We start from the raw sequence: 21,516 nt of genomic DNA, 5'->3' as shown, positions 1-21,516 counted from the left end.
TTTGTGTTGGCAGGTTTATGCTGTATCACCTCTTGTTCGATTAATTTTTCTCCCCCAGGGTAACCCTGGCCCTCCTGGTCCTCCAGGCGTTCCTGGCAGCGTTGGCCTGCAGGTAACACCTACTCTTCAGAGCAGTTGCCATCACCTTTTCACTGTGAGACATAACGGTGCCATCAGTCCCCTTGCCTTACACACACAGCTCTTGGCTCCGTGGGGTAACAGATGTGAAAGTTGATGCTGGTGAAAAAAACCCAGATCATGGTAGTTTCACTGAGCTTTAATCCCAGGTCCTGCTTTTGGTACCTTCCCTTGGACGAGACATCCAAATGCTAGCGGCTCTGGTGGAGGCCTGGGCAGCTTTTGGGTGGGTCCGAGGCTGCGTGCTGGGCTGGTGAGCAGCTGGGGGGTGGGCTGGAGAGCTGGCACACGCAGGGGGTGTCAGCAGCATCACTCGCTCAGAGGTCATCACCAAAAGGGAAAGTGTCTTGTTGGTGCATCAGCAGGCTGAGCTTTCTGCTGCTCCTCGCTATTTCTTGACATTTTCTGTGTTGATGAGTTGCTCCCTGATGCTGCTCTGCCATTCTATGATTAACAGTGATAAGAGTTCAAACTGATTTGTTTTCTTAATTAGGGCCCAAGAGGACTAAGAGGCCTCCCTGGTCCAATGGGTCCAGCTGGCGACAGAGTAAGAAAAACTTTCTTCTGATTTATTTTCTCCCTCCACCACCAGTTTGTCTCGTGTGAGGTCCAGGTGGCATTTGTCCTTACTGAAGATGGCTGGGGACCTTGTGAAGATATGAAGTACAGGCTCTTTCCTGCACCTCCTGCCCCAGAGAGATGATCTTCCAAAGGCAGGAGGAGGCTACACACCTGAGGGATTAGCAGGATCAGGCCCAGCCTGATTTAAGCGTTCAGACCTGAAGGACAAAGTGCTATCCCTGAAAGACTGACAGTACTAAAGAACCTTGCAAAAACCTGAGAAACGTTTCATGAACGTTTCCCTTTGTGCTGTCGTTTTCCAAGAAAAAGGTGAAGAATCACTGATGGACAAAGATTATCAGGGTGTGAAAAGTGTCCTCAGTGAGAACAGGGCCAGTCCCTAGCTCGTCGTGGCTTTGGACTTTTGCCAAGGTCCCTTGACCATCAGCCTAGAGGCTGAATGGTTTTGAATTTGATAGTGTCATGCATTTATTTAGGCATGAGTGTGTCATCAAGATAGCAAGGCCATGAATGATATCGGTGTATCATACAGATAATGGTGGGGAGATCCAGAGCAAAAACCTGCTTGTTCAGAGGGGGATCTTTTGCAAGACTGGATTGCAAGCTAGCAAGAAATAGGGGAGTGTCTTTCCAGGGCTTTTGTGTTTCCTTAGATTGCAGTGTAAGCTGGGGATACTGGTACTTCACCCTCTGCCAGCCACAGCATTACAATGATGTGTTATTCTTTGCAGGGTGACATTGGTTTCAGAGGGTCGCCTGGAATCCCAGGACCTCCAGGGAAAGCTGTATGTATCTGTGTCTCAGCACCTCGATGGTCTTGCCTTCCACAACCAAAGCCTAAAGTTTATTCCTCCTGCACTAACCTCTGCTGCCCCTGAACAGGAGCGTGCTGACCGTCTCCATCAGATTATTCCCTTTGCCTTTTTTCCTCCAGTTAGAGCGATGTTATTTCGCCTGACCAAGATCTCACGATGTCTTTCCCTTGGCCGTGCCCCATGCCAGAATAAGTTCACCGTATTTCTCCTGCTCTCTGTTCCTCACCGCTTTTCCCTGAGCATCAGCAGCTGTGGGCGAGCACTTGAGGGGTGTCTGTGTTGTTCTTGGGAAGGAGAGTTTTGAGGAAGAGCCAGTAAGCGCTATCCTGAGCTTATGCCCTTGGAGCCTGATCTATTCCCAAGTGCCCACAGCTCACAAGGACTTTTGCTACAAGCAGAAATAGTTGTCTGGTAAAGATGCACGCCTCGTCCTTTTGCAGAGCTTGGGGGCAAAGCACAGAACACTGAACCTGCACCTGTGGCCAGACTCCTGTACCCTCCTTACTGTGCCTAAATACGAGAGCTGAGCTGCACCTGCAGCATTACAGCCTCTCCAACAGCATTTTCCACCGACCTGCCGCCCGGTCTCTCCTTAGTGTGGATAACGTGGCACCAGCTGCACCTTCCCCTGCCCAGAGCAGCCAGTACGCCACAGTCTGCACTGACCCTGCGGCAGCACCACCCTCTGGGGACCTCCCTGCTCTTTGCAATTGTAGGAGAAATTCATCCAGACTAAAATAAGATTAGGTGCTTACCGTCCACCAAAACATTTAATTACACCAAGCAGAATCTAGACAGTAAATACTGAAGTTTTTCTCCCACTCTGTTTCTGGGTAAAGAAAATCCTTCATTAAATGAAGGGGAAGATGGTCTCTGCCCTGGGGGATTGTTGGGAAGGTTCCTGCTGAAATTCGTCTGTCAGGAGTTATGGAGCGTAACTGAGAGCGTACAGCTGCGCTGGGGCAGTGTGGATGCTCCTACCTCTGCTAACACCTGCAAACAGCGTAAAAAGACATCATTTACACCCTCAAAACATCAGTCTTTGTCACTGCGCGATGAAAATGCTTAATGGCTTTTCCTCTTCTGTCACAGGGAGACCAAGGAAGCAAAGGACCTCAAGGCTTCAGAGGGCCCAAAGGCGACACTGTAAGTGCAGTGGAACACCAGTCTGCTCCAGGTTTGGACGTGACATGCAAAGGGGTCTGTTTCACAGGCTTATTGTGGCTTGTGCTGGGCAGAATGGACAAATAAACCCCTTGGTTTATTTGAAAGGGATGAAAGTATTCTCAAAAGTGGGATGTTTAAATCTTATTAAAGATGCTGAAGTAATAAGGTGCCTAAGTGCTGCTTACAGCCTGGAGCGCGGGGGTCAGATCTGACATCTCCATCCTTTGAAATGATCAAGACCTTGCCCAGGTGCTGCAGCCAGCGTTGGGCCATTTTTTTGGTGTTGTCCTAAAAGAACCACCATACCTACAGGAACAGGACAGGAGCCAGCACAAACTGACTGAAATGTCCCTACAGAGTCTGAGTATTATCTTTGTTGACTGATTGTTCTTAAGGGCTGTGTCCTGGATAACGCAGGATTTATTGTTGATTTCTAGGGTAGACCTGGACCCAAAGGAAACCCAGGGGCTCGTGGACTCATAGGAGAACCTGTAAGTCAATTAAATAGGATGCAAGTCTCACTGTTGTCTTGCTTGCAGATGGTGGGGTAAAACACGATAGGAAAAAACTTGCATCTTACAGTCTTTGCTGTCACACTTCTGCTCTTTGGGCCTCTGTAACCTTCAGTGTAATCCCAGTTGGATTAAACCCTCCTCGTACTGCTGTTAATGAAAAAATCTCCCCAGTACAACTGGAGCTGGACCTAATTGCCAAAAGGTTCTTTGATGTGAATGTATTTTGTAAGTCACAGAGTCTCCTGATAACCTTAACCTGTGTTGTGCACGGTTGCAGGGCATGCCTGGCAAGGATGGACGGGATGGAGCTCCTGGACTCGATGGTGAGAAGGTTTGTAAAGTCCTACTTAAACACCGCAGGGAAGATTTCTGTTACTGTCCCGTGTGTCTTGCAAAGCTACTGATAACTTGTCAAGAAAGAGCACGGCTGGAAAGCTTTTGCTTCTAAAAAGTTTTCCAACAGTGTAACTAGCGAAGAAAAGCGAAGTTGCTGCTATTAATTAATCCCAAGGAAATTCCCTAAAGAAAGAAGATGCACATATGATCTAAACTCAGCTGTGCCCCTACATTTAGTGGTTCCTGTCGGCTAACTCCAGGCCTTCGGAGATGCCTTTTCAGAGCTGCTGACAGAGACATCTGTTTATTTTAATTGCCTGTAGACAAAGTGCTCTCAGGTGCTTGTTGCCAGGTTTTTGAACGATGATCCCACAGGAGCGTGGACCATGTGCCACCACGGAAGGCTGGGAGCTGCAAGGGGAGGAGGGAGACCCCTGGGAGCTCTGGGCACCCCACATCTAGCGGGCACCCACCTGCTCTAGGCGCAACAGGCTCTTGGCTCTGCACATAAGGGGAGGGAGAAGATTACAAATGCCCGTTTGGGAACATGTCCCCTGCCTGTGCCAGACCATTTTCCAGTACTGGAGGGTCCCTCCTAATCTCTTGATATCCACAGGGTGATGCAGCTCGCATGGGTGCTCCGGGAGAGAAGGGGCCAAACGGTCTTCCTGTGAGTATAGCAGCAGGACCTGCCACCTTCGGTGCGTTACAGCGGCTTGGCCGGCGGACGGGGATCCTTCCTGGGGAGAGGGGACCTTCCTTTGGTCATGGTTGCACAAGGGGCCCCATTTAAGCCAAGAGGAAATGCACCTGTCCCACCGTACAGGCAGGGGAGCAGCGTACAAGGCAGAACAGAAAACATCTGAAGTACTGCCATATACTAACATAGCAATACCCTGGCCTTTGGCCTCTCTGGCTCCGTTTAAAATCTAAATTTGAGGGGGATTTTCTTTTTCACATCCCAGTGACGTGCATCCCTTATGCAGGGAGGTAAGATCTGGGATACCATATCCTGAGCTCTGTCCCTGGCTTACTAGTGTTCATTGGCAAAATATTTCATCTCTCCCATCTGCCAACTGTTTAAATAGAGGTGAAGTATTCCTTTCTTCCAGTCTTACAGACTATTTTGAACACTCCTGGAGAGAGGTTTCTGCTGTGCAAAATGTTGCTGCTGTTGCTCTATTCGCCTTTTCCTCCCCCTTGCTCTGTCAAGGGTTAGCATACGTAGAGCTCCTAGGGCAGCCAGCAAGAGAGACATTGAAGCTATAATTTTTATGGTGAAAGCTGCAGAAATGTAAATCCTCCATTGCTTCGAGCAAATGTTGCTCCTTGTATGTCAAATCAGACCAGAATAACAAATTTAATAACTCCTTCTGATATTGCTTTAATATTTTCTTTTCTTTTCAGGGACTGCCTGGAAGAGCAGGTATTAAAGGCTCAAAGGGTGAACCAGTAAGTGAATCTCCCTGATGATGAGTTCTGGTGGGGAAACTACTAAACTTGTCACAGCAAGGCTTGTCAGCTTTGGGGGGTTAGTGCCCACAAATAGACCCTGGGAAGACTTACCCCAAAGTGATGGTGGCGGCATTTCTGCTGGGGCTGAGCACCCCTGACAGGGGGGAGCAGCATTAGGTGAAACTGAGATGACCCTGATCTTGCTGAGGCAGCTTTTGCACCTGGTTCGGTGAAGACAGAGCAGATACGCAGAAGAGTCATCAGTGGTTTTGTAAAACTCAGAAGGAAGTGTTCACCCTTCTGTCAAAGTCCCAAGACAGGCTTCATCTTTGGGAATCAAAAGGCTGAGCATCTGCCAGCAGGAGTAGGGTGATCTCATCTTGCCTTTTGGAGACTTCCCCCCCACCTCAGGAGAAAAGCTTCTGCAGAGCTTTAGACTGGCATCTATCTGTGAGACAGAAGGAATTCTCAGACCAAAGCCACCCAGGGCAAAGCTGTTCTGGAAAGCAGCTTGTGTTCTGTCCTTCCCTTTCATTTCTGAATTTCCCCCTCTGCACCTGCATTGATATTCTTGCTAACCCTCATGCATGAGAACATGCTGCAGGAAGGTGTTTCTCCTGGCATGGAGGTGATGCAGGAACGAATGACATGGGGTGTCCTGAGCATGCCTCCAAGGAGCATCCCTGTCCCACTGGTCCAGTCTGAGAAGGGATGTGGTGGCACTGCCCTGTGGCTGGCAGCCCTCCCTTGTCACTGGTCCCAGGGCAGGATTTACAGCTCCCCTGTTCTTTAAATGTCCATTGTTGAGAGTTTTGTCATCTTGGTCTTAAAACTGTGAAAGTTTAAAACTGCTTTTATTTCCTGATCCAGGTTTTAACTCCTTCCTCCATTTGTTGCTCTAGGTAGGACAGAGATGACTCTGGAGTTGTGCCCTAACAGAGTGTTTGCTTTCTGATCTGCAGGGCGCTCCTGGAGAGATGGGAGAGGCAGGTCCCTCTGGAGAGCCAGGCATCCCTGTACGTATCCTCGTTATTTACACTTATCATGAGCTCTGCTGAGTGTGTTTTAAACCAAACTGCGAGGCTGGAGCTGGGGTGCCGCTGCCCAGCACAAACACAGCTTTCAGCAACGCGGTAGGTGGGTGCTGTGCTGCCTGCAACACGTGCGAGCCCAGCGTGAGGAGCGCTCCTGGGCAGCCCCCTGCCTGCGCGGAGCTTCCCAGCGAGCACGATGCAAGCCGGACGGGGTGGACACCTCCATGCACAGATATGACACTGCAGCAGAGGTCAAAGCCCACCAAGGCAGGCGGTGCGACCTAGCGGATGGGCCAATGGGGCAGGGATCGAAATAGCCCAGGATCCAGGAATGCGTTCTGGCTCTGCAGTGGGGCGGGAAGGATGGATGTGTGGCTCCTAAATGGCATCGCTGACTTTTGTGTTATTCGCAGGGTGATGTTGGTGTTCCTGGTGAGAGAGGTCTGCCAGGACCCAGAGGAGCAACTGTAAGTACAGCGCTGCTTGTAGATCAAGTAGATACCAAACCAGAGTTCAGTGCGTGGGAATTACTCTCCGGCTAAAGTAAAAGGCCACATTCTGTCTTGGTGTTATCTTGGGGGAGTTTTGGCCTCTGCTCTAAGTGTGTCAGCTCCTGCTTTCACTGACAGCTCCATGCGAGTGCAATGGGACTCTTCCTCCCGCTTTGGCCAAGCAAGCTGCTGCTGTCCAAGCGGCTCGTGGGGCTGCTGCCGTCGGACAGGAGAGACTGGGCAGTCAGCAGTTCCCTCATTAGACAGTAATAATAAGGTGCAGCTGCTGCTGAATGCGAGTCATTAATGAAGCAAAACTCCTTTTAAGCCATTGCTATGTGCACTTGCCCCCACCCACCCATGAAACCCTTCCCATTCCTGGATCGCTTTCCTTGGAGCAGTAGATGTTCATTGCCAAACCTGAAGCCGAACAAGCAACAAAACGGGAAGAGCCTGCGCGTTCTGCTGGTGAACGACAGGGGCTTGGAAAGCTGGTAGTCCTGTTGGGAATCTCTTGCCTTTCCGGCACGTAGCTGCGTGCTTTTTCCAGCTGCTCGAGAGTCCCGGCTGCCCTGAAGCTCACGACCGTGCGGTGCCACACCAGGCCAGTTGCCAGGTGGGGAATCGGTCAACACGTTTCCTTCTCCCACCCAGTGCTGCAGAGCATGATCTGGCTGGGAGCTTGTAGGTGTGAGCCCCCAGGACACCGAGCCCCAACAGGGTTTCGCTTTTTCTCTGTGAACTGATGACTTTTTGAAATTTCTGGGCTAGAAGCCGCTGAGGTCCTCAGTGGAGCATCTTGCTCCTGCTTTCCTTGAATTCCCTGCATCACCTTGGAGCCTGAGAAACAAACTGGTGTTGCAATGCAAACCTGAAGATAACTACATGGCTACCTGATGTGCCCTTGCTAAATAGCTAATAGATAATAATAGATAATAAATGATATCAGGATGATAAAACCCTGATTTTGTTCACACTACTAAAAATGCTAGGCTACCTTTTATTTTGTCACTCCCCAGCTAGTGCTGCCGTTGTGGCTGGGTATGACCTTCCAGTCGCTTTGTTGGGCTTTTTTTCTTTTCTTTTTTTTTCCCCTTTTAATCTCATTTGGAAATCCAGAAGCCTACAGCAAGTCTAACATGATTTCTGGTATGTGCCACTTGGAAGAAATTGAACTGTGTGATGATTTATTGTTTGTGAGCAGCTGCTCTTTAAACTTCCAAGGAGAGGGAAATCAGCCTTAGAAATAAACTAAATTAATAATATTTGCTTTTAAGTCTGCAATTTTTCATCAAAACAGCTGGCCTCACAAAAGGTATCGTATTATTACAGCCAAAAATCAAATGTGGTTGAGCTGATTGCATTGCTGCGGACTTCTGACGGGGGTGTAATAGCAGCTGAACCCACATTTCTTTCTAACCTGGGTTTCTAATTTCTGATTTGTGATATGTCTTAATTTATATGAAGTATAGTTAAGCCTAGGCTATTCTAAGAGAGCTGTGGGATTTGTCTAGTGTTGAGGCTGTTTGGCTCAGAACAATTCGGCTTTATTTAGCGTAGCCTAGCAAGGGCTTCTTCCCATCCAGAGGCTGTCTGGCTCTGTCAGGTCCCACCACTTTTAAAGGCAGCAGCACAGCAGCAGCACTTTTGATGAGTTTTAACTTCACTTTCCTAGAGTTCTTTACTTACGACTCTCAGAAGTTACTTACTGAATGACAAGCAGAGAACAGAAGTGGAAACAGTAGCCACAAAGACACCTGAGCAGTTAGTTCTCTAGCCCAAAGGATGCTGCTGGATCTCAGCAGATCAGCTCCTTCGTCTGGGCAGCCACTGGTTTCTGCACAGATACGGCCGTGCTGATCCTGAGAGCCAGGCAGGGATAAGGGCACATGGTTCAGATCGTACAGCGTCACCCATCATTCCTCTTCATGACAGCCCGAAAAAATCAGGAGAGACAGTGGATACTCAGATAACAGGGAGAATTTTGTAGGGCTAAACAATACTTAAGGAAAAAATACAGATGCCATTTTAACAGAGGGCACAGGGCAGTGTGATCCAGTGGGCAGCTGGTTCCTTGGGCAAGGTGGACAGTCCGTGCCGAGGGATCTGCTGAGGTTGCAGTTTGTTTGTGTCCCTTAACCTTGCGCCCAGCAGAGACAGCTGTGAAAGGAGGCAAAGCTGAAGTCCTGCCTTGTGACAGAAGTTTGCCTAAGGCATCTGTTTCAAGAAGACACTTCACAAAATGGGATTTAGATGCCTAAATTACTTAGGGTATTTTTTTTCACCTAAGATCTTTATCGCTTATGTGATTTTTCTCAGTAGGAAGCAATAGAGACTCCTAATGGTGATGTTCGTGTTCTGTCTAGCGAGCCAGGCTCTTAAACCCACCTGTGCTAGTAGTGTAGATACCTCTGCCTTCTACATTGCTGGTACCAAGCATGTCCAAGCAAGTGGATGCAGTTGCCATTTTTCATTTCCAAGTGTGGGCAGCACCCATTTTACAATATTTTCCTGCAGAACTGGATCAATTAAAAGCATAATAATGGGATAGCAGATCCCCTTTAATGTATAGTGTCTATGCTCTGTCATGCTACCACTTTTTGCTGTTGTTGATCTTTCCCACTCATGAGTATGGTATGTTCTCAGGCATTAATATATACAAATAAGCATTCCTGTTAATATTAACACAGCTCAGTAAACACCAAGCAGCGCTTTACAGTGGCTCATCGCGTTCATCAGCAATGCTGCTGGGCAAAGTGCGCTGCAGTACAGAACTGCATGAGCTCTTTCTGTTCAAGTGAACCGATTTAATGACACAAGTGACCTACCTGGCCCTGAATTTTCTCCTTTCCTAAACTCATCTTTCTTTTTTCAGGGGCCACTTGGTCTTCAAGGCCCGATGGGAGCCCCCGGTGTCAGAGGTTTCCAGGTTGGTGTGCTGACAAGGGTAATTCCACGTGCACTGTGTTTCGGCGGGCCACCGCCAAACTGCAAACCTCGGGCAAGGCAATAGCCTGATGGCAACAAGTGATGGGAAGAAACATCTTCCCGTTTGCCAGGACCGGTTTGATGCCTCTATTAAAACAGGGCAGTAGAAGGAGCACGAGGCCAGATAAGCTGCTTGCTGGAACCATTCATATTTAGTGTTTGTTTGCAAAAGAAAGATTGCAGTTTGACCTACATAAACACCTTAATTTCTCCTCCACCTGGGTGCTCCCAGCCTGTTTGTCTTCAGCGAGCTCCCTCCTCCCTTCTGCCACACTGGGGACTCGCATTCCTCCCCCCCCCATGGAGCATTCACAGCTGCTCCCCACTCCCCAGTGAAACTGGCTGCAAAAACTGGTGCTACCTTCTGGGAGCATCGCTCCATCGGGAGTCACAGGTGGGATTCCCAGCGCTTCGGCAGGGGCTGAGCTGGGCTGTGATGGGGGCAGGGACCAGAGCGAGCTGTGCCAGCCAGCGCCGGGGGTGCCAGCGAGTGGCCCCGAGGTCCTGGGGGAACAGCAGAGAGGAGACCGAAGGCAAATGACCTTTTAGAACATGTCACGGAGGTTGGTGAGCCTTGGGCACGTCAGGACACGCAGGCTTTCCTGGTGCTGCAAGCTGTAGCTTCTGGTTTTTGTTTTCCTAACAGGGTCCCAAAGGTGCCAGTGGCGAACCCGGCCTCCCTGGTCCGACTGGACTTCGTGGAGAGTTGGGTGACAGGGTAAGGAGACATCTGTAACTAATTCCTGCTTGGGAGATAGGAAATCAGGGCGTAGGGGGGCCCTGAGCACGGGGGAGCTGATGTCACCCCAGCAAACACGCACTGGGGTCCCAGTCCCTCCTCTGAGGCTGCTGGTGCCCAAGACGGACCCTAGGTGGGGAGCAGGATTTGTGCATCCCACCTCTTCTGTTCCTCTCCTTGTTTCTGCTTCCATGCAGGAACTTCCACTATTTCTAGACAGGGTGGATCGTTTAGAAGAGACTTTGGGAACCTGTCCTAGCCAGACCAGACAATCCTTTGGGGCTTTTTCCCTGCTCTCTATGCTGATTTCCCCCAAGCGTTCCCCCCATGAGCCCAGCAGAGCTGTGCCACACATTTTTGTTACTCAGACACTTGATTACGTTTTCTGGGGTTTTTTTAAATTGCAGTTTGCTCGGTGATTTTCTTTCTGAACAGCAGCAGACTCGGGCCCCACACCTCAGAATAAAGGTGACTTTTTATTTAAATGAATTCATTCTCATTTAAAGGAAGCCAGCAGGGCAAAGTGAAGGGCATTTGCAGGGGAACAGTAGCCGTGTGTTCGCTCCTGCCTCGGCTCCAGCTTTAAGGTGACGTTTCTGTGTAAGCAATCACAGTGGCACCGCGGGAGTCTCACAATGGCCCTTCTGTGTTGGCTCCAGGCAGGTCTAAAAAAGCCTCTTGGAGGGACTGTGAGCCTGGGAGTGTGGAACAGGAGGGTTATTGTGGAGCTGCAGGGTTCTGACTGTGTGTAGGGCTTCGCTGCGGTGAAAAATGTACGTGCAGAGGGGAGGAGGCCCCTGCACAGAGCAGCCTGGTCTCCAGAGAGCAGAGGGAGGGAAAATATGCTTAAAGAAAAAAAAAAAAAAAAAGGCACCTAGGTTTTATTTCTGGCTCTGAAGTTAAGTGTAGTTACTCTAAAGATGTAATTGTTTATTGTTTCTTAACACCCCAGCTCATTAACAGCTTTCCCCAGGACAGCATGCTGGCGGGTGTGGGTGATGCTGGAGACTTTCCACCTCCACGAATGCAACTGGTGCTCGGTGTAACCTCCCCTGCCCGCCCAGTGCCACTGGTGTCGGTGACAGCCACGTGTGCCCCCAGGCCACCTCTGTGCTGGGAGCAGCGAGGGCTGCACCAGCAACCAGCAAGGCCCATTTCCACGCTTATTGCCGGGCACAAGATTTGGGCTGGGAAGACCCTAAAACATCAGACCGTGTCTTTATAGCTTAAACAAACCAGCCTTTGCTGCTGGGGGTGGGCAAAGCGCAGCAGGCACTGCCCTGGGTTTGCTTTACTGCCAACCCAGCCTGCTGGTCCTGGTGTGTATAGAGAGATCTGCAAATACAGGGTGGATGGAATTACACAGCCGCAGCTAGCCCATCACACTCTCCTGAAATCAATTGTGGGGTTTTTTTTATTCTTTGAAAAAAAAAAAAAAGTAATTCCTGCAAGCCTGAGTTAGCAGGTACTGATAGGCTTTTTCACGGTCCTTGGACCGACTGTGGCCAGGAATATAAACCAGCATATCAGTGAGTGTTTTTGCTGGCATAAAAAATACAAAAGGTTTAGTGCATTTGATCATGAGATACAAAATAGCATTAAGATGCTATAAACCATCTTGTTGGAGTGGGATATTGGGGAGGGGAAGGATTTGACTGGTATTGCTGACTGAGGTAGCAACAGGCAAATATTTTTTCTAAGGATTTTTATTATGATCAAATTCCTGAGGATTCTGGATGCCAGCAGCCATCTGGGGCAACATCTCTCTCAGCTCCACACTGGCATCACTAGATGCTTGGCCAACAACGTTCGATGTGTTTAACTGATAGGGTGACACACATGTGAGTCACTGGTTCCTGCTGCTCAGAAATTAGTTTTGAACCAAACTCCTTTGGGCTAAGCTTTTGTTTAAGGGAATGTTCCTCGCAGAACATGGTCTTTGGTGACTAACCTGTGTTTTATTGCCATAAACTTTCATGGAGCCTTGGGATTTGGCAAAGTCAGAGGTATAAATCTAGATGATGGTATTCAGAAAAGAATATATCACCTTTGCCATTGGCAAACATCATATGGGAGTTATAAATAGCTGTGGCCATTTTTGCATTTCCACATTGTTGTCTGTTTTGCTGAGAATTATTTTCTCTTTAGTAGAAGTCCCCCCTCTTTTTTAACTTAGTGCTTGATCTGAGCAAAATGCTATGCCCTTGTTATGTGTTTGTCCTCCTTGAAGACTCTGTTCTGCTGAGCCATCTCTAGATCTAGTTATAAAAGATAAGATCAGTTTGCAGGCGCCAGATTGATGAATGTGCTGTAGAAATCCTGTTTGCAGGGTAGAATGGTTGAATTTTCCATGTAGATTTTGCAGTAGAGAAAAAGATCCTGGGTTCTCCTGAACTCCTCATTGGCTCTGTTATATGGACCCAGAGCCACAAAGAGGGCTGAAAATGTCTCATGTCCTCTCTGTGAATGCCCGGTAGATAAAATTGGAAGGATTTTTCAAGTTGCCTGAATTATTCCTAAGGTGATAATCAGCTCACCATCTAAATACATTCTGTTCCCTTGGCCGTGATGTTCTATGAATCTCCAAGTCAGGAGCACCTAACCCTAAATCTCCAGGAAAACTGACCATCTAATAAAGCCTTGAAAGAACATCCTGATTTTTGCCTTTACAGTACAAAAATATTCTCGTCCATTTTATACCATACGTAAATTCTGCCTCCTCCTCACATCTTCAGGTGTGAAGGGCAGAGATCAGTTGCCCACCGGCCTCACCCTGGACCTTGTGCTTTAATCTGTGAATTTGTAAAATTACTTTTTCGCTCACAGTAGTGAGATGACAGTAATGAAAAGCAGAGGGGCAGGAGCAAAACAAGAGTTTTTTGGATGGATGGGAAAGATTACTTTTGTGAAAAAGGTTGGAAAACCTAGGATTAAAAGCACAGAGTTCATTTTAGTTTCATTTAGGAAATTGAGGAGGACGGTAAGAGAAAGGCTGGTGTAGACAGCCTGTGCCAGGTGGGTGGAGAGTAGTGCATTGCCCAGCCAGGTCAACAAGTCCCTCTGGTCTGGTAGGATGAGGACATGGTGGGCAGAAGCCACCAGACCTGAGCTGGGGGGTCCTGCCTGGTCTGGCAGCTGCCCTGTGCTGTTGCTGGCTTGGTGAGGGGCCGGGGAACCGTCCTACAGCACAAACTGGGGACTGTAGGGAGTGCTGCAAAGCCAGCAAGGATGCTAAACATCTCTTCTTGTTTCCTAAGAAGCATAAATGAGATTTGGACCCTCCTACTTGGCAGCTGGGGGGCTAATTCCCAACCCCGTGCTGAGTGAGGGAACGTCTGACCGCACCAGGAATTCACAGGAAAATAACAGCTTGAGCTCATTTGCCTTCTTTCTTTTACTTATTTTCAGGGTCCTACTGGTGTTCCTGGTCCCAAAGGTAACCAGGTAAGTGGTAACTTCCACGCTGTAGCCAGCAGAGGCGTTTAAGCCTTACCTTAGGCACAGCCTTTGGCAGCACAAACTGCTTTTCCTCCCTCAAATGAAAATATTCCGGAGCAGGCACCAACAAAACCCTCTTCGGTCCGGTTTTTCCTGCATTGGCAGAAGAGATGTAGTCTGTTCTAATGGAGACATATGGAAATGCTGTGATAAAAGTGCTACGCTCTTGCTGTGCGTTTTGGAAGCACAAAGGCATGCTGTGTATGAGCTCCTCGCAGCATGTGCATCCCGAGTGAAGTGGCACAGCTTTTCATTGAACTTCATATGCCTGATGAAGAGGATTTGCCCCAGCCTCAAAGCTTGGCATACTAATAGACTAATTTAATCTTTTGCTTTTTGCTGCTTAACTTCTGTAATTGGCTTAACCTCAGCGATGAGCTTTGGAGCCAGTTTTTACCAAGTGTACGACTTGCATTAATGTGTGACTGTTTTTAGCGGCAGGCGAGTGCGCTTCCAGCAAGTGTTGCTTGTTACGTTTGCCAGTGCCTGTGTGGTTTCTGTTTTGTTGCTGAAGGAAAGACCAGCCTCATCTCCATTTGTCTTGAAATAACTTCCTCTGTAAAGCCACAAGTCACCACAAACAATGTTCATTACCTGCTGTAATTGCCATGTAATAAGCCAGCTCTGCTGCAGAGCATTTGGCGCGGGATGTGCTGCCCGTGCGGCCGGTGGTGGCGGGTTGCAGCGATTCGTGTCGCTCCCAGCGATGCTCAAATTGCAGGCACTGCGGTTGGCTTTGTGGAGGTGACCAGCAAATTGATGCTTCTTGTCATGGCTAGTAAAATTAATGTCACCAGAACTTCAGCCACTTATGTTACGGTCCCCAAAGTGGAGAGGAATGGTCCTTACCAAGTTGATGGATCACTTCTGTTTACGGGTGGGATGAAGCTGTTCTGGGGGTGACTCTTTCTGCTGAGGAAGCCTAGAGGACACAGTCACACTGGACATTTAGTTGTCATAGCAAACCATGTTTTCTGTGAGACCCAGAGCTGGGGAACCTGCAGTTTAGATTCCCTGTACGAGGAATGCCAGTGCCAGCCTGTGGATGTCTCTCATGGGCACCCCATCAGGGCTGTCATCTGTGTGAGTTCAGCTTTTCATCCAAGTACCAGCTTGTTGCAGAGGGCACCTAGTCCTTGGCAAGCTGCCCCACACCACGAGTGCCATTTATCAGCTACCGTAAATTCAGCTTCGGGAAGACAGAACTTCATTTTGCTGGACCAGCTGTATAAGCTGACAAGTGCCCCCATGTGCCTTAGGAGCTGAGGTTATCCAAGTCTCAGAGTGAGCCTTATTCTCAATAATTGTGCACTGTTAATTCTGGTATCTCACTTCCAGGGCATTGCTGGAGCAGATGGCCTCCCAGGTGACAAAGGAGAACTGGTAAGTGTCCTTGAATTCAGTAGAATTGACTCCTCAAGTAACAGATGGGTCTAGAGAACCGTGTATCAACAACTAATGTGGTCAGTCAGAATTAACCATCCAAGAGCTCCAACCTTGCTGGCTGCGAAAAGGAGAAAGCAGCCCAAACCTTTCTGCCACCGTATTCACGGTGTACATCGGCTCTTGACCCGAGGCAGCACTGGGTGGCCAGCATGGCCTTGGCAGAACTGAGGGTGTCAGCACTCGCTTGTCATTTTGCTCCTTGGAGCGGTTGACGCTGCTCTGCCCATGGCAGGTCAGTCCATCTCGAGAAGCAGCCAGGTTGGTGGGACCCATGTTCAGCGTTGGTACCTGGGGCAAGTCTTGACGCCAGAGTCCTCCCCGTGTGCCAGGGCTGAACCTGGTCCCCAGCATCCCATAGCCGTTCCTGGCCCCTTTGCTAGAAAAGCCCATTGGATGCCACGCACATGTCATTGTGGCTTCCTGGACCTTGGGAGGTTTGGCTTTACATGCACATTGCCTGCATGGATCATTATTTCTTTTTTTCCTTTTCTTCCTGACAGGGTCCCTTTGGTCCCCCTGGCCAAAAAGGAGAGGTATGTGTAAGACATTGCGGGCTCGTGCCCCAAAAGATTTGGGAGTAAACATGCCTGTTGCATCTTTTGATGATGTATCTCCATAAACTATGTTCTGGTGGTATTTCCTAGAAGCATATTTTCTTCATAGTCATGTTATAAAATCTATGACAATGACAATTTTTTGTGGCACTGAAAACACTCAGATGTGGTAATTTTGCTCCTATTATCGTAATCTATATACATAAACCCACCCATATGATGTCAGAAATGTACATGGTCAGCCAGAGCAGTTAGGGAAACCTGAAGAATCACAGAATGGTGGGGGTTGGAAGTGACCCCTGGAGCTCACCTAGCCCAACCCCCTGCTGAAGCAGGGTCACCTCCAGCAGGTTGCACAGGACTGTGTCCAGGCAGGTTTTGAATGTCTCCAGAGAAGATGCCACGGCCTCCCTGGGCAGCCTGTGCCAGGGCTCTGTCACCCTCACAGAAGTTTTTCTTCGTATTCAGATGGAGCTTCCCATGTTTGTTTGTGCCCGTTGCCCCTTGTCCTGTTGCTGGGCACCACTGAAAAGAGCCTGGCCCCGTCCTTTTGACACTCGCCCTTAAGATATTTGTATCTTAAGAAAGGCTTAACTAATTCCCATGAGAAAAGAATGGACCATGTCTTCTGTTTTAAGTGGTTTGGGGTTTTTTTCTTCTTCATTACAGCCAGGAAAAAGAGGAGAACTCGGTCCAAAAGGTGTCCAAGGCCCTAATGGGACAGCTGGAGTACCAGGGATCCCGGGACACCCAGGGCCCATGGGCCATCAGGGGGAGCAGGGCATTCCTGGCATCACGGGAAAACCTGGGCCTCCTGTAAGTATTATCTGCTGCTGGGGCACGGTCAGGGAGTCTTGGGGGAGAATCAATAGGTCATGGATTTTAGATGCCTATTCAAAAAATAAGGCCTTGCATTTGAGCAGGCAGAAGTAGGTAACTGTGCCTGCAAGCTCTCAGTCTTGTGTCCTGGATCCACCCGTGCACAGAGATGAAGAGTTTGCAGGTGTCAGGGCTGCAGTGCCCCCGAACGCGTGCCTCGGAGAACCCCTCTCTCACAGGGGTGGACAAATTATCTGTGCCCATGGGACCAGGCTGTAAGTCACCGTCCCCATTACAGAACAGGGTTAGAAACTGGTCATTTAAAACCACAGCTCCTGTTGAGCCCTTCAAATGCCAGCCCTCCGCCGTAGCGCAGGGCCCGCGGCTCATCATTCAGGAAAGGCCAAGGACGCCCCAGATTAAATACCCAACGTTAAGGTTGATCGCTGCCATGAGCACGACAGTTTCTGAATCGAAGCCGTCGTCTTTTGAAGGTGGGCAGGAACCCCACTGCTCTTCAGGCAGGATCCTGTGCTGCTTGCTGAGCTGCTGGAAATGTGTTTCGTGGCCTGAAGCCTCTGTGAGGGCTGGTTATCGTAACGTGGTGTGTGTAAGGACAGATTCTTCTCTTAATTGCAGGGCAAAGAGGCCAGTGAACAACATATAAGAGAACTCTGTGGGGAAATGATAAATGGTGAGTATTACGGAGAGAAAGCGGACTGTAGTTACCGTATTTAGCTGAAGATGAGTAGATCCTGAACATAAAATGACTCCTGAAATTTATTTTTCTGTCTTAATAAGAAAAAGCATGTTGACCTTTAACGTAAGGAGATTATTCAGGAGGTCATCTTGTTCTCTGGGATGTCTTTCATTTTTCTAAAATTAGTATTTTAAAATGATTCATCGTGGCAACATACAAAGTGTGCTGGAAAGCAGCTTTGACACACGTATCACGCCCCCTCACCCATGAGTACCTGCCCTGTGCGCCGGCGTGCTGAACCCCAGCTCCCAGCTCCCCTCCCCAGCACGGCCCATCCCTGAGGAGCAGTCCCCTGCCGTTGGAGTTACTGTTCGGCCATTGGGATGAAGTGCAACTCTGAAAGCTTGTTTCAGGAAACTGGTTTGGATTCATTATTTCAGTATCGTTTTCTAGCTTGAGCTCTTTTAAAGTGGTTTAGGAAACAGGAAAGATCAATGGGTTGCAGATTTCTGCCCAGTATCTCCCTCTGTGGAGATGTTAAAAGAAAAAAAAGAGGCCACAGGTGAGCCGAGAGGACAGATTCAGTGTTTCCCTCTGCCAGAAACAGCGAGCACATCGCAGTGGCCGGGAGCAGGAGCTGGCCGGGCATCCCGCTCTGCTTCACCAGCCGACAGCATTTTCAGCTGCTCCTTCGCTCGGTGGCAGACGACAAGCAGCCGAGCAAAGAGCGAACATGTCACACATGCAGTTTGTAATTGTTCTTTCCAGATCAAATCGCACAGTTAGCTGCTAACCTGAGAAAGCCCCTGTCTCCTGGAATGATGGGTCGCCCTGGCCCCGCTGGTCCCCCGGGTCCTCCTGGCGCTGTGGGAAGCGTTGGGCACCCTGGGCCTCGCGGTCCCCCTGGATACAGAGGGCCAACAGGAGAACTCGGCGATCCTGGTCCCAGAGGTGAGTAGGACTAAACCAACCTGCTTCTGGTTTATGCCCACAGAAATAAACTGCAAATTTGTAGTAATTTCAGCAGTGGAGGGGGAAAGGCCGCGCCCTGGGGAGCAACGGGAGTCCCAGAGGGCATCTTTAGGGGCACGGTGCAAGCAAAGATCCTAGTGCTGTCCTGAGGATTCTGAGCTTCTCTCGCTGTTTCCTGCCCCTGGATCCAGCTGCAGTAGCAACTCATTGTTGAAATTGTCTGTTTCTGATTAAAGGTGACACTGGTGAGAAGGGAGACAAAGGACCTGTTGGTCAAGGTATTGATGGGCCTGACGGCGATCAAGGACTTCAAGGTAAGGCTGTGCAAATAATGTAACAAACCACGACTAAAGTAAGGGCTTAAGAGGGACAGCTCTGCATGTTGTTGGCTGGATATTACAATCGCTTTGTCCCTGTAATCATTACAGTAGGGTGGTTTTCCTGTGGGTAACAGCAGGTGCAGACAGTTTGAACAGTGGAAGTTAATTAGTACATCCTCTCTAGTCCTAAATGTTTCTGAGAAAAGGCTGCTGGTTTCCTCCACTGATGGCCTGTGAAAGGTCAGAGCTTCTATAGATGGGGAGGTAGGGACCCTTCTTAACTACTCCCACGTGGCTGCCAGTGTCAGGTGGTTTTCCTTTTCAGTGGTACTTCATACGCAGTAACTAACTAGTTAATTAACAGGTAGTGTATCAGTTTATTTAAAGGTGCCTAACTCCAGATTATGGCAAGAGAACGATGCCTGCTGCCCGTCTCCTGACGGACAGGTGTCTCTTTGTTGCTCTGCTTAATGAATGCCTGCAGTGAAAGCTACAGCCTGGACCACCAGCTGCAGTTCTCCAAACCTCAGCTCATGTTTCTGGATCAAATGAGAAATCAGGGACGGTATTTCATTTCACCAGAAACCAATATAAATTCCTAGCGTAATAATTTTGAGAGATAGTGGTGTGATTGCTCTGTACCTGCCTATAATCCCAGTTCCTGAAGTCATGAATCTCTTCGCAAGAGATTGATTTATGCAAAGGAATGAATACCTATTAAAAAAAATGGAAAAATATTCTTTATTTTGCCCACCAATTAAAGCAGCTGTTCTAATTGTGGTGATGTCTGTACAGTGAATAAGCTACAGGCACCAAAAGCAGGCTCTGCATCTATATAATTTCATAAAACTAGATTATTTATACTCAGTTGTCTTATTCTTCCGTAAAATCACTGCATTACTCCATAGATGTTTTCTTTTCCAAAGCATGTAAAAAGAGGCTATGTTTCACATATCAGATATTGAGAGCATTTCTCCTACTTACGAAACTTAAGGAGATCAACAGTAGATGCAATTCATCACTTACATGAATAAAAAGAATCAGGCAGCATCTCTCTACCTAATTAAGACAGAAATGCTGTCCCTCAAGAAGACAGAATCATATTTTATAGTTTTTCGGAAGGCTTCAGTAGCTTGCTGTTACAGAAATTAGTGTTTTGTGAATTATTTTTAGCATCTGAAGGAAAAAAATAAAAATAATAGCTTGAGTCCACTCAAAGCAGAAATTATTTTTCCCAATAAAAAAACTATGTCTTTCATTGTGAGCAAATTTTTTAAATTAGACACAGGTATAAAGGAAGCTCCTCATCTGTAATGTCAGGGAGATGTTCTGTATTGTCATTCTCTCCACTCCCTTTACTCAGAATCTTAATTACAATTAGACTTAAGGAGGTGCAATGAATTGAAGGAGCTGAAGGCCACAGCCTCCCACTAAGGAGCACGCTGGGGGCCAGGAAGGAGGGATAGCTGTGAGCTCACACATCCAGGGCATCCCTTGGGCAAACTATTAAGGGATGTCATCAAATAAACCTGGGTACAAATTACTTGTTATTATTCATGGAGTCAGACACTAACTAAGGTAGTGTTGAGACGGCATCCAGTTCTACAGTGGTCGTCAAAAGTCGGAACAGACACGTGCGTAACGGAAGCGCAATACTGAACATCCATCTTCAGCTATACCGAGGTAATTCCAGCAAAGCCAAAGGCACTCTAAAAAATCCAACGCACATACTCCGGATTCAGGGTAAATTTATTGAACACCTTGTACTCAACAGGCCATAACAAGTCTCATGTACAGACAAAGTATTTTAAGAACACTAAAAGTAACACTTACATATAAATATATTTTAAAAAATAAAAGGAAGGAAATAACCTTTTTTTCCCCTTCTTGTTTAGGACCACCTGGTGTACCTGGAATTACTAAAAATGGTCGTGATGGTGCTCAGGGTGAACCCGGTCTTCCAGGGGATCCTGGTACTCCTGGTGCTATTGGGGCTCAGGGAACTCCAGGAATATGCGACACGTCAGCCTGCATGGGAGCTGTTGGAGCATCAACTTCCAAAAAATCATAAAACGACAGTACAAGAAATGGAGAAGTGACTGAATATTTAAATAAACAGTGCATTGTAAGAAAACAAGCAGAATCCTCCTAGTGATAAATGGACAGATGTTCCTTCTATTATATTAAGTGGAGACTTTGACACAGTTCTATGAAAGAGAAAGCATCAGATGAAAACTTTTAATTAAAAAGATGCTTTATGAGTATTTTCTCCTCCCCTCCTCCAATTATTTTCCAGAATTTTTATTGCTAAACACCCTCACCTTCCCTTTCTCCTTTTGTTCAAGAGACCTGCAAGAGGAGGCATTGTTCCTTTTTACCATCACCTCCCCCCGCTGCAGCTGTGTACTAAAGATCACAACTTTTCTGTATAAATGTTTGAGCCTTGTCAATTGAATTCCTTGGTGCTGCTCCCACTGACTTCAGTTACGCAGGTTTGTGCAGTAAGACAGATGTTGTTAAGGTATTCAGGCACCTAACTGCTACTTCCATCAGTGGAAATTAGGCATTTAAATACCCTGGACTTTAATATCTTAAGATTCTGGCCTAAGTAAAGGCTGTAGTTTACACGTATGCTGTCAGTTATCGATTTTCAGAATGCACCTCAAATATTTGCCGAGAGTAGTGAACAGTAATCCTCTTGCAATCAAATTCCGCAAAAAGTGTAATGTATATATTTTGATTTACAGGGGAGAATTTTTGTATATTTCCATATGATAATAAAGGAAATTAAGTAACAGCATTTTCACGACCTCTACCTAAGCTATTTGCACAGTAATTGTGAATGAAACCCTAAATAAGGAAGGATGCTCTTCTAAAGTCCAGCCAAAAACACCTGTATGAACTGTTGTAAAAATAAAAGGAGATTTTTTTTAACCTTTTTTTTGTG

At 47.8% G+C, this 21,516-nt stretch overlaps 1 protein-coding gene across 1 annotated transcript in view; it reads left to right on the top strand.

The window, feature by feature from the left end:
* Positions 1-21,503, top strand: part of COL9A3 (collagen type IX alpha 3 chain) — a 41,126-nt gene extending 19,623 nt beyond the window's left edge. Inside the window, exons 15-34 of the mRNA XM_055813848.1 lie at positions 59-112; positions 632-685; positions 1,452-1,505; positions 2,628-2,681; positions 3,140-3,193; positions 3,495-3,548; positions 4,170-4,223; positions 4,961-5,005; positions 5,971-6,024; positions 6,456-6,509; positions 9,409-9,462; positions 10,168-10,239; positions 13,669-13,704; positions 15,097-15,141; positions 15,705-15,737; positions 16,428-16,574; positions 17,217-17,271; positions 18,046-18,228; positions 18,486-18,563; positions 20,465-21,503. Coding sequence (XP_055669823.1) covers positions 59-112; positions 632-685; positions 1,452-1,505; positions 2,628-2,681; positions 3,140-3,193; positions 3,495-3,548; positions 4,170-4,223; positions 4,961-5,005; positions 5,971-6,024; positions 6,456-6,509; positions 9,409-9,462; positions 10,168-10,239; positions 13,669-13,704; positions 15,097-15,141; positions 15,705-15,737; positions 16,428-16,574; positions 17,217-17,271; positions 18,046-18,228; positions 18,486-18,563; positions 20,465-20,640 — 1,410 coding nt within the window. The 3' untranslated portion in view covers positions 20,641-21,503. The remainder of the gene's footprint in view (positions 1-58; positions 113-631; positions 686-1,451; positions 1,506-2,627; positions 2,682-3,139; positions 3,194-3,494; positions 3,549-4,169; positions 4,224-4,960; positions 5,006-5,970; positions 6,025-6,455; positions 6,510-9,408; positions 9,463-10,167; positions 10,240-13,668; positions 13,705-15,096; positions 15,142-15,704; positions 15,738-16,427; positions 16,575-17,216; positions 17,272-18,045; positions 18,229-18,485; positions 18,564-20,464) is intronic.
* The last annotated feature ends 13 nt before the right edge of the window (positions 21,504-21,516 follow it).

Source organism: Falco peregrinus, chromosome 9 (genome assembly GCF_023634155.1).
Source record: "Falco peregrinus isolate bFalPer1 chromosome 9, bFalPer1.pri, whole genome shotgun sequence".
Classification (NCBI taxonomy): domain Eukaryota; kingdom Metazoa; phylum Chordata; class Aves; order Falconiformes; family Falconidae; genus Falco; species Falco peregrinus.
The sequence above is the reverse complement of the archived record's forward strand: the minus strand, read 5'-3'. Positions and strand labels throughout refer to the sequence as shown.